General features: G+C 40.5%; 1 protein-coding gene across 2 annotated transcripts in view; it reads left to right on the forward strand.

Annotated features, from left to right (window-relative positions):
* DGKH (diacylglycerol kinase eta) overlaps positions 1-16,626 on the forward strand; it is a 156,860-nt gene that overhangs the window by 69,986 nt on the left and 70,248 nt on the right. For both annotated transcript variants that reach the window (XM_075139334.1, XM_075139323.1), the window contains exons 2-3: positions 11,601-11,711; positions 14,625-14,705. In XM_075139334.1, coding sequence (XP_074995435.1) covers positions 11,601-11,711; positions 14,625-14,705 — 192 coding nt within the window. The remainder of the gene's footprint in view (positions 1-11,600; positions 11,712-14,624; positions 14,706-16,626) is intronic.

Genomic DNA, 16,626 nt, shown 5'->3' on the forward strand with positions numbered 1-16,626 from the left:
GGTGGAGGAGGATCAAATTTGGGAACACTTAAATTGCATGTACACAAGTCCACTGAATCGGAAGGGCTACAACTCCAAGTGCTGAGGGGACTGCTTGATGGCATTGCAAGGCCATTCTCCACTGCCTTTCAAAGGTCATAGCAACTGGGGGAGGTTCCTGAGGACTAGAAGAAAGCAAATGTCCCTCTTATATTCAAGAAGCAAGAAGGAGGATCTGGTGAAGTACAGACTAGTCAGCTTCACCTCAATCCCTTGGAAGGTGATGGAGCGAATAATCCTGGAAATCATTTCCAAACACATGAAAGACTAGATGGTGATTGGGAGGAGTCAGGATGGTTTTATGAAGAGGAAGCCATCGGCCTGATAGCATTCTGTAGCCAAGTGACTAGCTCAGTGGATGAGGAGGGAGCAATGGATGTTATCTTGAATTTAGCAAGACTTTTGACACTGTCTCCCATAACACTTTCATAGACAAACTGATGAAGTACAAGCTGGAAAAATGGATGATGAGATGGACTGAAAACTGGCTGAGCTGCCAGGCTCAAAGTGTTGTGATCAGTGGCACAAAGTCCAGTTAGAGGTCAGTCATTACTGGTGTACCACAGGGGTTGTTACTGGGGACAATGCTGTGTAACATCTTCATTAATGGCCAGGATGATAATACAGAATATACCCAGAGAAAGTGTCAGACAATACAAAATGAGGGGGAATGGTGATACACCAGATGGCTGTGCTGCCATTCAGAAGGACAGGCTGCAGAAATGAGCCAACAGAAACCTCATGAAGTTCAGCAAAGGCAATTGCTGTGTCCTGCACCCAGGAAGGATGAACCCCATGCACTGGTACGGGCTGGGGGCCGACTGGTTGGAAAGCAGCTTGTCAGAGAAGGACCATGGGGCAATGAAGGCCAACAGTATGCTGGGCTGCATTAGTAGTGCCAGCAGGTCAAGGGAGGTGACCCTCTACTCAGTACTGATGAGGCCACACCTGGAGTGCTGTGTCCAGTTCAGGGCTGCTCAGTAGAAGAGAGACATGGACATACTGGAGAGACTCCAGCAAAGGGCCATGAAGATGGTTAAGAGACTGGAGCATCTTTGATATGAGAAGAGCCTGAGAGAGCTGGGACTGTTTAGCCTGGAGAAGAGAAGGCTCAGCGGGATCTTATGAGGAGTGTAAGGAAAACAGAGCCAGACTCACTGGTGGCCAGTGACAGGACAAGAGGCAATGAGCATAAATTGAAATACAGAAAATACCATTTAAACACAAGAAAAAACTTTTTTTTGCCCCCCCCCCCCCTTTTTTTTTTCCTATTTTGAGGGTGATCAAACACTGGAACAGGTTGCCCAGGGAAGTTGCGGAGTCTCCATCCTTGGAGATACTCAAAACTCGACTGGAATTCTGGGCGCACTGCTATAGGTGACTGTGCTTTGTGAGGGGGGCTGGACTAGATGGATCTCCAAAGATCCGTTCCAACCTCAACTGCTCTGTGATTCTGCAACAACTATGCTCCTTAATTGTGAATATATGTAACCAAAACCTGCAGTATCAGTATTAGTTACGGAGTACAAGTATTAAAAAAATTCTGTGTTATTCCTTGTCTCAAAATGCAGCTTTTTATCCTGCAGCTTTGTTTACCGTTCTGTGCTTTTCAACCTTTTTTCCTATCATTCTGATCTTAAAGGATAGGGATTGTGAATTTTTTTAGTTCCACTTTTATTATTTCTTAAGTCCCCGTCATTCAAAAAGTCGTTCATGAACAAATTTGATTAAAATGAAATGTCACTTCTAGTGAGACACTCAATAGAAGGTAAGAATTCACAACCAGACTCTTGTGGAGAATAAAGAAGGTATTTTTTGCAGTGTGGAGACCAAAGAACACACAGTAACTGATTTGCCCCAAGTCACACGTAAAATCTGCAGTCAAACTGGGAATAGATTTCCAATCTGTGGCGTGTCTATCCTGTATTTCTGCTTTCTCTAAATAATTTTGATAATAATCAAAAGGATTTTTCACTATCTGTAATACATTAGCTCCTCTAAGTGCCTGTTGCTGTACGTGCCTTTCTTTCCCTAGTTGCATATTTCTCTAGTATAATTTTACTGTTGTCACTCAAATTAGATTCCCAGCCTTCTCACTTAAAGATGAATTTCTCAATAGTGGGAAATATATTATTATTTGTCTCCCCATGCCTGAAAAGTTGTATAGGTAAGTGAGAGATCCTTGCTTTTGAATTATTATGGAACTAAAGGTTTTATTGATTTAACTATTCTGGAGGTAGAGTATTAAGCAAAGACTGTTAGTGGAAAAATACTAGAAAATGTAATTCAAAACATGATTAATGTGTATCCAGGATTTTATGTGCCATCCAGTAAAACAAAATTGGGGCCAATATAAACTTGCAATGGACTGCAGCCACTGAATTAGATTAAAGCATGTAATGTCTGTATCTGCAGCAATCAGAAACACTATAAAAATTCAGGAATGCTTGGGTATTCAGTTAATAAACTTCTCTGTTTGTAATTCTAAACATACTAGGAATCTGCAGATCACAGGGCTACGGCATCTGTGAAATTGGTGTCTATATAGACTTGAGTAGTGAGTAAGATATCAACTGCAATGACCGATGACTTTCTAACAATGACTGGTAATTTAGAAAAGATTGAGGAGTGAATGGATGGGATGGTATTTTTACACTTTTCATCTCTTCAAAGAAGTGAATAAATATAAAGATACTCAGAACTTACTCTTTTTAAACACATTTGTGTGATACTGAGATTTCCTGAAATTGTATGTTTACAATGTGTATGTTTTGGACTAGATGATGGTTGTAGGTCCCTTCCAACTGAACTATTCTATTCTATTCTACAGCTCTTCCTGGCCTTGTGTGAATTCTGTTGCTAAAAGCTTTTTCTGTTTCCTAACTTGATCGGTGAAAGTCAGATAGACATGTGGAAAAAGCCTGCAAGAAGGAAATGAGTTGTTCCCCAGCTTTCCCTGGAGAGTCACAAGCTCGAAGTAGCTCTGCGTAGGCTCCTTTCTACCCAGCGTAGCTCCTAGGAAGCCTGACAGCATCACTGGAATTTGTTTAAACATTCTCGGAGGGGCAAAAATTAAAACTGCAAGAAGTAAAACACAGAAGGTTTGTTATGACAAGCTTAACTTATGATTTGTTTTCAAGAAAGCATCGCTTAAAAGTTTGTAGAGTTGTTTAATATATTTTTGTTATATGATGCTTTTGTAATTTCCTCAAGTAATTGATCAACTGTTATTTGCATATTAACACTGGGTAGAACTAGAGGAAGAGTTTGCTCTTTTCTGTGGAAATGTAATGGGATTTTTTTTTTCCCGCATTTTGCTGTGTGAGGTGGCAAAATGGTTTATTTTGGACCTATGCTGTATATACTTTACAGACTGGCAAGCGCGTTGAGTGCTCCTCCTATTTAATTGAGACTAAGACCTAAACAGCTCTGGTAAAGAAAATCGTGCCAGCTGAATGCTTTGACTGTTTATTCTGGGTTTTATTTTTTCCATTTTTTTTCTTCCTGAGGTACGTACCATTTATATTCTTCTGTCTCAAAACCAGTTAGACTTAGTTGTTTTAAATCTCTCTGCTCAGAGCATGTGTAATTTAAAAGGAACAGCTATTGAAGCTCCAAACGGTAGCTGTAAAATATTACTCTAGGACTAACTTAGCTGAGTTGTGTAATAACAGCAAGACCCTTAAATCTTTAGCACTAAGTCACAGTCCTATGAAGTGTTTTATCCTTTTTCGGTGTATTACAGCTGTTTCATGCCCTGATTAATGAGAACACAGAGCGAGATCAACATGTTGTACATGGGTGGAAGTTAGGAGTTTAAATACTTGAACTGCAGATGAAGTTTCTTCTCTGATTCTCAATCTAGTATCAAGTTTTTTTGTTTGTTCTTTGATTCCCAGTGTAATGTTTCATCCTAATACGGCAATATCCTATTCAATTTTGATATGTGCTATAACTGCTATTTTTAAATCAATCTGCTAACTGAACTTCACCTTGCTACCAAGATAGTTTTATTATGGCAATTTCTCTGCAATTATTTCCTATTTACTTCATGTTTTCCTACACTACCATTTATTCCAAGTAGAGGAAGCCGAAAGCTTCTTTTTTTTTAAATTTTAACAACAGTAATGCAAAATCTGTCTCCTCAGCATAGGCTGGAAGGGAAAATGAAGGGAAAACAAAGTTGAGGAAAAAAGTGCGCTGCATAAGCTGTATAATTGCATTTATTTGTATTACAGTTTAATTTAGGCTAGAGTCCATCTACGTAAAGAACCCCAAAAGTATGGAATATAAGAATAACTTTAGAAGAACATACTGTTTTATTATTACACAAAAGTGATGATGCTTAATCACAGGTTAGTGTTGTGGTGGGGAGTGGGGGGAGTGGGTCTGGCTTTCATTCTGAGATTTTGGAAAGCTGTTTTCTCAAAGCTAGCTGACTGTTTTTTTCTTTAATGGGATAGGGATAACTGTCATGAGCAATGACAGACTGAGCATACTTGCCACTTTTTGTGATTTCTCTGTCACTAATGTAACCTGGAGGGTGCGTTAGCAGCAGCAGTCTGGGGCATCTCAGTTGAGGCAAGCATGGTGCTTTAGGTACCCCACGATATAGCTCCACATAGAATGATAGAATCATTAAGGTTGGAAAAGACCTCTAAGATCATCGAGTCCAACCGTCAACCCAACACCACCATGCCCACTACACCATGTCCCTAAGCACCTCATCTACACGTCTGTTAAATACTTCCAGGGACGGTGACTCAACCACTTCCCTGGGCAGCCTGTTCCAGGGCTTGACCACTCTTTCAGTAAAGAAATTTTTTCTAATGTTCAATCTAAACCTCCCTTGGCGCAACTTGAGGCCATTTCCTCTCGTCCTATCGCTTGTTACTTGGGAGAAGAGACCAACACCCACCTCGCTACAACCTCCCTTCAGGTAGTTGTAGAGCGCGATGAGGTCTCCCCTCAGCCTCCTCTTCTCCAGACTAAATAGTCCCAGTTCCCTCAGCCGCTCCTCATAAGACTTGTGCTCCAGGCCCTTCACCAGCTTCGTTGCCCTTCTCTGGACACGCTCCAGCACCTCAGTGTCCTTCTTGTAGTGAGGGGCCCAAAACTGAACACAGTATTCGAGGTGTGGCCTCACCAGTGCCGAGTACAGGGGCACGATCACCTCCCTGCTCCTGCTGGCCACACTATTTCTGATACAGGCCAGGATGCCGTTGGCCTTCTTGCCCACCTGGGCACACTGCCGGCTCATTTTCAGGCGGCTGTCAATCAGCACCCCCAGGTCCTTTTCCTCTGGGCAGCTTTCCAGCCACTCTTCCCCAAGCCTGTAGCGTTGCATGGGGTTGTTGTGGCCGAAGTGCAGGACCCGGCACTTGGCCTTGTTGAACCTCATACAGTTGGCCTCGGCCCATCGATCCAGCCTGTCCAGGTCCCTCTGCAGAGCCTTCCTACCCTCGAGCAGATCAACACTCCCGCCCAGCTTGGTGTTGTCTGCAAACTTTCTGAGGGAGCACTCGATCCCCTCGTCCGGATCGTTGATAAAGATATTGAACAGGACCGGCCCCAGTACTGAGCCCTGGGGAACACCGCTCGTGACCGGCTGCCAACTGGATTTAACTCCGTTCACACAACTCTCTGGTTTTAATTTTACAAATGTCAGGCTCCCTTCACTATGATCAGGAATCTTCAATAAAAATGTAACCTTGCACTGAGCAGCTGATGAAGTTTTTATTCTTGGTAGATAAAAATCTATTTTTATTTTGACATAACTAATAAAAAATCTGTCAGTGTAAGTGACAGTAATGGAAGCTGCTGTACAGAGATTGTCAAGAAAATCATAAGCTTGGAATTCCCGGGTCATAATTTAAATCAAAATCAAGAGTTTGATTGTCACATTTTTTAATAATAAAAGTCATTTTCGATCTACTGAACACATGGAATATTTTAAGGGGCTCTGAGTTAATGTGAGCTATGAGACTTTACCTTGTAGCGTAATGAAGACTGTCTGCCTAAAGCCATACCTGTGCAGACATTGAAAATATACGAAACTCGCCACAATATTAAAACGAAGAGGGTCGGTTTTATTTCAATACTCAATTTTGCAAAGTCATATGAATAGAAAGTGTCACAGGAGGGCATTAAACAATATCAAATGCTATCATCTCATTTTTCTTTTTTCTTTAATTGCCTGGTCTGTCAGCAATCCAAGTATTAATTATTTTGGTAAATGAGGGCCTAGGTCCGCTTACAAACACAAACATCACACTTTAAAGCAAAAGAGATATTGTCAACATAGCGGGACAAATCCAACCTGTGAAATTTTTTGCTGGGTCAGACAATAATCCATCTTCAACAGTGGAATAGGAAAGGCTGTTCAGGAGCAGCACGTGAGTTTGGCTGCAGTCCATTCCCCCGGTACTTCCCCATGGCAGATTGAAGGGACCACATACACAGGTGGTGTTCTTTAATTTGTTTAATCCTTTTTTTGTTCTTGCTGATGCTGTCTGCTTGACAATCTCTTGTGACAGCAAGCTTCATAAAATCACTACCTCCTATGTAAAAATGTGCTGCTTTTTATCTTTGTTAAGCTGATCTTAATATAGTTTCATCACATTTCTCTGTGTTATAATATTGTGGGATTTGATGAGCAATAGTTTTGTATTCACCATACTCTGCTTTAATGCTTTTGTAAAATTTGACTATATTACCCCCTCGGTCTTCTGCTCTTCAAACTGAAGGGTTCCAGCTTTTTTAGTCTCTCTTTGTAAGGCAGCTGCCCTCTGAATCATTTGAGTTGAGTACCTTCTCTTAACCCTGTTTCTTGACTTGGAGAGACCAGAACTGTCTGGTACACCAGTGTTTTATATAGCAGCAAAATGACATCCTCTGTCTTGGTTTTGTTACTTTTCTTGGTGACAGCCAAAGTTTTTTTGCTTTTCTGGCTGTGGTTGAGCACAGAGAGCTGTGAACTGTGACTCCCAGATCTCTTTTTCACTCAGAGTTGATCTGAGAATGTTAGTAAGGTTTAGATTTTTTTCCCGAAGCAGAGCATCTTACATTGACCTGGGCTGAAGCTTGTCTTCTGCCTCTTTGCCCTCTTGCTCAGTTTTATAACATCCTTTGAGTTCCTCACCATTGGCATGGAATTTGACTGTTCAAAAAAGCTTAGTATCTTCTGCAAATCCGAAGATTTCATTGTGTGATCCTTCTTTGGGTCACTGAATTTGAATAAACCTGATTCCTTGGGAATCCAGAAGAGAGAGTGACTGTTAAGCCCTACATGTGCTTCGTATCCCTCGAGCAACTTTCAGTCCACAAAAAGCCCCTTTTTCCAATTCCATTTTAACTTAATTTCTTCAGTAGTCTTTGGTGGGAAGCCTTGTCAAAGGCTTTCTGAAAATCTGAGTCCACTGGATCTTCATTTATCCACATGCTTTCGTCTCCACCCCCTGAACTCCCTGCAGGTAGCAAGGCAGTATTTTCCTTTACCAAAAGCTCTGTTGACTTTTTCCCATTGGATGTGTATGGGCTCAGCAATATTATTCTTTTGTATGGACTCTACTGTCTTACCAGGATTGGAAGTTAGTATCAGTGGTCCTTTCAGGACCTTCAAGGCTCTCAGGTCAATGCCATCTGGTCTACATGACTTAGTGATTTGGCTGGTCTAGTACTTCCTGTATATGTGCTTCACGTTGATGTAGCTGTTCTGATGTTCCGAAGAACATGTGGTGTGAGATACTGTCTCATCATCTTCATTGGTAAAGACAGATGCCAAGAATTTGATGAGCTGCTTTGCTGTGATCTTCTCATGCTTGAGTACCCTTTTCATACCTCTGTTGAAAAATGATCCTGCCAACCCCCTAGGTGTCTTTCATCTTTCAAAATATTTAGGGAACATTTTAGTCTCAGCATGAGCATCTGTTGCAAGGTCATCTTAAAATTCTTCTTCGCCCTCTTAATTTCCTGTTTACATTTGACCTGCCCTGTTTTATGGCCTTTCCTGTTCTCATTTTTCGTGCTCCTCACTTTCAGAAATTTCCTGATGTTCTTTTCTTCATTCTCCTGACACATTTTGAGCAGCATGTCCACTTATATACCCGAAAAGGAGTAGAGGGGAGAGTTTTATCTTTAATCATTCAGTGTTTTAGTTTGCAGTTGCCAATAATGCATCCATAGTCAGTTTACTGTTTTCTTTTCTAAATTCAGAATATTTTCTCCTTTCTTTGGGTCTTTCTAGCAGCAGCAAAGTAAAAAAAATAGACTTCTGCACAAATATGGGACTTTACAAACTGAGTGAATTAGAAGTAAGGCAATGTGGTTGGTTGTCTTTGAAATTAAAACTTAGTTTTGAATTTTCAAGTGTTATATACTGAATATTTAAAAAATCTGCTGATATAAAAGAAGATGCCTCTCATTTTTTATGATCAAAATACCCACAAATGCCATTTATTTTTGTCACGTAGATTATGGCGATGTAGAGTTGCATTCAACATTCTTGGATAGTTGAACACATGTACACTTTCTTAATTTTATGAAAGTGGCTATGATTTTTATAATTAGATTTCTTCAGGAAAATATACTACTGTGGAGCACTGTGATATAATCGTAATATTGTGAATCATTTTCCTAATTGTTAATGGCTAAAGTAGTAAAGATTGTTAGTGATTCTATTCTACTCTATTCTGTTCTATTCTATTCTTATTATAGTCCCATACTTCTGGAGGGATGTTGTATTACTAGATGGTATAAGATGCTGCATGGGGAAGTCAGAGGTTTTGGCAAGCAGATGAGAGGTAATTCCGTAAAAGTGAGTAGTAGCGCGGGATTGTGGGATGTGCACTTCTTGTTTCTCCTAAATTACAGTAGGAAAGTAGTTAATATAACTGGCAGTGATTATTGCTTATGCTTCAGATTTCATGTCCAGCTGCGATTAATTAGAAGAAGGTTTCTCAGAACAGTGAGATCTTGGAGCACTGCCTTAATTGCTGTTGGGAGAGGAAAAAGTACTGATTGCTTTCTTAAGGTGTAGCTATAGCCTAATCAATGCTTTTGAAAAACTTTACGTGACCTGGTTGTAGGCAATAATGTGGACCCAAATTCAACAACCTGAGAGGTCCCTTCCAATCTCAAATTACTGTAAGTGCTGTGTCTTGTGTGTAGATTCAGGAAAGCATTATTAGCAGATTACCTAATGACTCAGTCGGCAGCTGGAAGTTTTTTGCACATTTTAAAGGCTAAATGAAGTTAATTAAGGATATCGGGCCAAAGCTTTATGCTCAATTATGATGCCTGCAGCCATGGAATTGTCTATTTAAGATGCTCAAACCTCAGCCCAGTGTATCTGTTTGTGGTAAAATGTAAACTTCAGATGTATACTTCACAAAGTGCTTACATTTCTTGGGTAAATGTTTACCAGTCTAGTATTTTTTTAACATTTTGATACAAAAATACATTCTGTAGAGCCTGCATGGTTATTTACTGCCGACTTAAGGAAGTTAATTTTAAATGGCTGATTTGTAAAATAGATTTAATTTTGAAGTTATTGGTTTGATTTTAGGGATACTGGTGTTTTAAGGGGTAAGTAGAAATAGGGGTAAATGGCTTATGTAGGCATAAAAATGACATGAAAGAGTTAATTAATTCTTTAGTGAGTAATAGCTCAAGGTTTAGGGAGATTTATGTTCTTTGAAAAGATTTTAAAATTCCTGAAAATATTCAATATAATGTATGTTCTTGGTCTCCTAGTATGCATAGTGCGTTTTTGGGAACGTGGATTTCCTTCCATTTTGGAAATTTTGCCTGACATGTATGTGGAGTAATGTTTCCTTGGAACTGAATTTCTCTGGTCTTACATCTTCTGACCCTTAATAAACACAAAAGTCATCTACTCCCATCCCATGTGATCAGCTTCCAAAATCTCAGAGCATGATATGAAACAGAAGTGCTGCACAGCTACAACAAATAGCTTTGAATAAGTGCTTGTATTTGCTTACTGATTAAATCTATTTATATAATGTAAAACTAGCTTATCTTAGGGTCTGGTCAGAAAATTGCAAGCAATCTTAACATGGTGTGTGATGAGCAGACCCTTTCAGCTGGGAATTGCTACCCCTTAGCTAGAGCAGGAGGGCTGACTGAATGTGTTGGTCCAGGTTGTTGGCATGTGAATTAAAGTGAGATAAATCCAAACTTTCAGCTGCAATATTTCATCTGAGAGGGTTGTTTTTTCGAGAGCATTAATTCAATTGCTTTGTGATTGTTGGACCATATTCTTAGTTTGTGACCTTAGGAGTATCTAACTGAAGGGTGTGATGTATGTATGTAACAGCAATGTTTCTCATTTCAAGGAAATAGTAGGAACATTAAAGTACTTTCTGCTTTTTCTGTATTTTTATTACTCACATTAAAGTTAAGGAGAATTTGACATCTGATAACAGAAGAAGGTGTTTATGAACTTTAGGTCAGGTCTTGATTAAGTCTCTCAAAGGTCTAGAATAACTTCAAATGATGTTTGTATCACATTGTCTAGAAATTGTGTTATAAGATTTGCATCACATTATTACACTACAAATTGGAAATATTCTTGAAATATTGGAGACCATTTTGGAATATAATGTCCAAATGTACTTGCTTTTTCTTATACCCTTTGTGTGCTTCAAAGCTGAAGAAAATGAATTTCGAGACTCATGCAATTAGTATGCTGTGTCATGTCATTTCATCTGATTAAGTGGAGAATTTCTGTAATTGGTTGGATGAATCCCACACATGCTGGCAAAAGCAGCATACAGGTTTAAAATATACTAATTTGTATCTTACTCATTTCAAAAAATGGGCCTTATGTAGGCAGGGTTCAGTCTGCAGTGGAAAGGTTTGGATCGGCGAATCGTTTTTTCACTAAAATTATTTGCCTGGTAAAAATATCCCTAGCTCTTACTGTTCTCACACTTTCCATATAATAGTTATTCCTAATGGTAAGCTGATTTCATGCTGAAGGCTTCAGTTCAGAAACGCACTCGAAGTCATGCATCACTTGCATTGTACTGGATCATTCCCTCGGTTTTAAAGGCATAATTCATGTGCTTGAATCAGACACACATTTAAGTACCTTGTTGAATTAGTGCCTATGTGGAAATTGTTTTTCTCCTCAAGATAATCAAATTTGGAACTGGAAATGACCTTGTGTAAATGGTTTTTAGCATTTTTTTTTTGAATTGTGCCACCATCAGTTGTAACTTACTTCGATATTTGTGGGTTTGCAGCTATCCAGACAATTGAATTATTTTGTGTTCATCTTCACAATACTTATGTGCCTCTCGACTGCCTTTTCAGTTTACATGTAAAATTAGCATTTTGCCAACATTGTCATTGTTTAAAAATAGCAGTGCAAAGTCTGGTTGTGCAGAGAATTAGTCTCAATTTAATGTGAATAGATACAAATTTAAATTCACAGTTATATGAGGTTAACATAAATTTTAAAAAGCATAACTTTCATCTATATGCGTAGCTATTTAGATATTTATTTACCTTGTCTTCTGTATTTTAATATTTTTCAGACAAGTATAAAAGAAGGATTACTACTGAAGCAAACCAGTTCTTTTCAGAGGTGGAAAAAGCGTTATTTCAAACTTCGAGGTCGTACCCTTTACTATGCTAAGGATTCAAAGGTAATTCTATGCTATTAGTGTCTAATGCCATATACTTTTAACTTCAATTTTGTTTAGATTTGTAAGTGCAATAATAATAATAATTTAATGATTTGTTAGAAACTATCAGTTTTATTAAAAATCTGCTGTATATACGATGTAGTGTGTTAAATTAATTTTAACTAAGGAAGACTGGTGATTTCTCTTGATTTTTTTTTTTAATGAAGTTTATCACAGTTGTTTTAACCTTTTTGACTCTTCAGACAAATAATAAATCCATCTTAAGGAGTCGTGGGTTTTTTTTGGGAGGTGGCTCTCAGGCAGACAAATCTAACATTTCAAAAAAAACATGTAAAAATTGGATAATGCTCAGAAGTTATCCCTCAAACTGAATTCCATTTAAACTCTTCTAGTCTGATGCCCATATTGCTGCTAAAGAGGTGGAAATGGTTACATGAAATCAAGATAGGAAGATTTTCTGCCAAAACTGATATATAAGGGAAAAAGCTGTTTCCCATCAATTGAAATTTTTGGTGGGAAAATTGGGGGTGGGCAGAGGGGAATACTTGTCTTCTTTCCGAAAGGCATTTCCTCCCTCCCCCTCAGGGCTGGGACCGAGAGCATTTTGGCTTGTTGGGCTGACTCAGATTGTGCTATTCCATAGTGGTGGGCATTACTTTTCTTTACCCTGCGGGGTTGCAGCAACTCATGGGAGCTGTAGGTGAGGCGCTTCAGGTCTCCGTCATCTTCTATAGCCTGGTCTTCTCATAGAATCATAGAATCATAGAATCATACAGGTTGGAAAAGACCTCTAAGATCATCGTGTCCAACCGTCAACCCAACACCACCATGCCCACTACACCATGTCCCTAAGGGCCTCATCTACATGTCTTTTAAATACCTCCAGGGATGGTGACTCAACCACTTCCCTGGGCAGCCTGTTCCAAGGCCTGACCACTCTTTCAGTAAAGAAATTTTTTCTAATGTTCAATCTAAACCTCCCTTGGCGCAACTTGAGGCCATTTCCTCTTGTCCTATCGCTAGTTACTTGGCAGAAGAGACCAACACCCACCTCACTACAACCTCCTTTCAGGTAGTTGTAGAGCGTGATGAGGTCTCCCCTCAGCCTCCTCCAGGCTAAACAACCCCAGTTCCCTCAGCCGCTCCTCATAAGACTTGTGCTCCAGACCCTTCACCAGCTTCGTTGCCCTCCTCTGGACATGCTCCAGCACCTCCATGTCCTTCTTGTAGTGAGGGGCCCAAAACTGAACACAGTATTCGAGGTGCGGCCTCACCAGTGCCGAGTACAGGGGCACGATCACCTCCCTGCTCCTGCTGGCCACGCTATTTCTGATACAGGCCAGGATGCCGTTGGCCTTCTTGGCCACCTGAGCACACTGCCGGCTCATGTTCAGCCGGCTGTCGACCAGCACCCCCAGGTCCTTTTCCTCTGGGCAGCTTTCCAGCCACTCTTCCCCAAGCCTGTAGCGTTGCCTGGGGTTGTTGTGGCCGAAGTGCAGGACCCGGCACTTGGCCTTGTTGAACCTCATACAGTTGGCCTCGGCCCATCGATCCAGCCTGTCCAGGTCCCTCTGCAGAGCCTTCCTACCCTCGAGCAGATCAACACTGCCGCCCAACTTGGTGTCGTCTGCAAACTTACTGAGGGAGCACTCGATCCCCTCGTCCGGATCATTGATAAAGATATTGAACAGGACCGGCCCCAGTACTGAGCCCTGGGGAACACCGCTCGTGACCGGCCGCCAACTGGATTTAACTCCGTTCACCACAACTCTCTGGGCTCGGCCGTCCAGCCAGTTTTTTACCCAGCGAAGAGTGCACCTGTCTAGGCCGTGAGCCGCCAGCTTCTCTAGGAGAATGCTGTGGGAGACAGTGTCAAAGGCCTTACTGAAGTCCAGGTAGACCACATCCACTGCCTTTCCCTCATCCACTATTCTCAATAAAACTATTACTAAGGCATGGAGATCTCTCTTTCTAGGACTATATGATTATAACTGCATGGTGCACAGTTGTGTGGCTGTGATGAATTAAGGAAAACATCATCTCTCCAGGGAAGCCAGCACTGAAATACCTCTGTGGTCACAGTTCTCCGCACATGGTGCTACCAGACTTAATAAGCATGGCAGATAAGAGCTCTGAGAATGGCAACGTCATCTGTGCCATAAAGATGACAAAAGGAGGTGTAATGAGTAGGCAACTGTACAAATACTCTGTAATGTTGAATCCAGACATGCTGAAACTCCCCCAACATCGATTCTCCTTCCCATGGCATGGAACAGGAAGAACATGGTATGGCTAAAAAAAGGGGGAGGCATTTTTGTTGGTCTTTCCTTCTGTGCTTCAAAACCCATCATGAGTTTAACAGAACCTAATTAATCCTTTGCCAGAGGCTGGGGTGTTTAAAGATGACCTATATTTCTTTTGCTGGAACATCAAACAAAGGAGTGGAAGGGATCTCTTCAGGCCCTTGAGCTCTGTTTTCTCGTATGGATACCATATCACAGATTCCCCTTCATGAATTTAGAGTTCCATCCTAAAACTGATTAATTAATTTATATTTTAGTAAGTATGAATCTCTTTCCTCTGACACCACATTTATGCTACACAGTAGACATCCCAAAGCTGCATCTATTTAAAAAAAAAATCTTTAAAAAGAGATTTTAAAGCAATATATATTTTTGGAGCCACTTTTTTGTGCTCTCATATATCACTTAGATAGCAAATAGGACTGTGTTTAGGGTCAAATAAGAAGTTTTATCAGATCATCAGTGTTTTCTATTTTTTCACCACTTTTTTTTCTTTAATTTTTATTTTCCAATTGGAGTGGACACAAGGAAATGAAAGCACAGACTGTAAGCATTCCTGAAAGTGGACTCAGACTATATTTAATGTTTTTATGTTCTTTTCCGTTTACAGTCTCTAATATTTGATGAAGTTGACCTGTCAGATGCCAGCGTAGCTGAATCGAGCACAAAAAATGTCAACAACAGCTTCACGGTATGGAACCATTATAATACTGGTCTTGGAAGCTGTGGATAGACTGTTACTAAGAAAATCAAGAATCCTCTGAATTGCTTCTTATTTTCCCCTATTTGGAAATAAAACGTCCTTTATTTGGAAATGCTTTATTGTATCGGAAAAATATCACATCAGCTATTGATAATTTTGTTTCTGTGACTTTTTTTTAGCAGAAATTAGAATGTTAGATAACAGTTGCTTCAAAAAGATCATGATACAAGGCATTAAAAATTTACCAAGATTCAGTATTAGTACTTCGTTAGTACTTACTAGTACAACTTGGTTTTATGCTGTAGTTTGTCCTTGAGGTGAGATGCTGAATTGATTCAAATATAATTGCGTTATTGTTTTAAGTTCTTATAATAACATTTTGGTTTTCTGTCATATTGAAGTGTATTTTTTTTTTTCATTGCTGATCATATCATTCCAAGTCACGTGGAAAAGCTGTCTTCACAGTCGTACCTTGATTCTGATACTGGTATAAGAAACAAAGAGTGTTCATAAATCCTTGTTTCTGTAAGTTCACAAGTGTGCTTTACACACAGGTCTTGCCATTTATTGTTCAACTGCTCTGTTGGAACCAAGTGATAATGTCTGGCACAGTTCCTCTGCTGATTCTTAACCTCTGGAAAAGTAAATTTTTTGAACAAGAACTAGCTATGAGGAAAATCGTGGGTAAAGTTGTCCTTCTGAGGTCTTGAGTTCTCCCACTGACTGCAATGGCATCATTTTTATTAACCTGCAAATCCTGTTATTCTCTATTAAAATGTTGATTTTCCATTTTCCTGAGGATTTTAATTTCACAGGTGGTGCATGTTACCAGTGTTGCTTGTTATTCTCCAAGGCAGTCCAACGCAAGCCTCCTGAAAGCCTCATCAGGTCTTCCTTGCTGTGGTACCTCCCAGGCAGCTACTGAAGTAGTCAGAGCACTTCGAAGACGTGTTCGTGTTGGCCTGGAGAGTCCAGCATGTTATGTCAATCTCAGTTTCTTTGCTGACTAAGAATGCAATTAAAAAGACTACTTTGATGGAGGGTCTCAGATGAGGGGATGGCTGTGTGAGGTACCAGCTTGCCTTTTGAAAAGGTTCTTTCTGTTGCTTAGAAGCTCTGCTTCTGCCTTGCTCCTGGCCAGAAGTAAAGCTATCATGCAGGCATCAGAATAGCTGAGGAATAATGAGGCGTACAAAGATGATGAGTTGAGGATCCCAGCAGTCATGACTGTCACTTTTTGTTCAAGACGGGATATAAAGCTCAGCATCCCCTAAAGACCCAAACTTCCTTCACTGTAGTCTCCATTACGGGAACAAGAAAATTAAGAAAAATCTGGTTATAATGTTACTACTGATCACTGAATCATGAAATAAGACATTCATCTAGAGATCTGGATAGACCAGAGAGCTGGGCAATCACCAGCTGTATGAAATTTAACAAGAGCAAGTGCCAGATTCTCCGCCTGGGACGGAGTAATCCGTACAAATTGGGGGATGAAGGGCTGGAGAGCTGCCCCACGGAAAGAGATCTGGGGGTTTGGTTTGACGGTAAGTTGAATACGAGTTAGCAGTGTGCCCTGGCAGTTAAAAGGGCCAACCAAGTCCTGGGGTGCATCAAGCACAGCATAGCTAGCTAGTCGAGGGAGGCGATTGTCCCACTCTACACTGCACTGGTGTGGCCCCACCCTGAGTACTGTGTGCAGTTTTGGGCGCCTCGATATAAGAAGGACATCAAACTATTAGAGTGTTTCCAGAGCAGGGTGACCAGGATGGTGAAAGGTCTCAAGGGCAAGACTTACAAGGAGCAGCTGAGGTCACTTGGCTTGTTCAGCTTGTAGGAGGGAGGACTGAGGGGTGACCTCATCGCAGTCTACAACTTCCTCAAGGGAGGGAGAAGTGCTGATCTGCTT

The sequence above is a fragment of the Calonectris borealis genome, chromosome 1, assembly GCF_964195595.1.
Source record: "Calonectris borealis chromosome 1, bCalBor7.hap1.2, whole genome shotgun sequence".
NCBI classification, from domain to species: domain Eukaryota; kingdom Metazoa; phylum Chordata; class Aves; order Procellariiformes; family Procellariidae; genus Calonectris; species Calonectris borealis.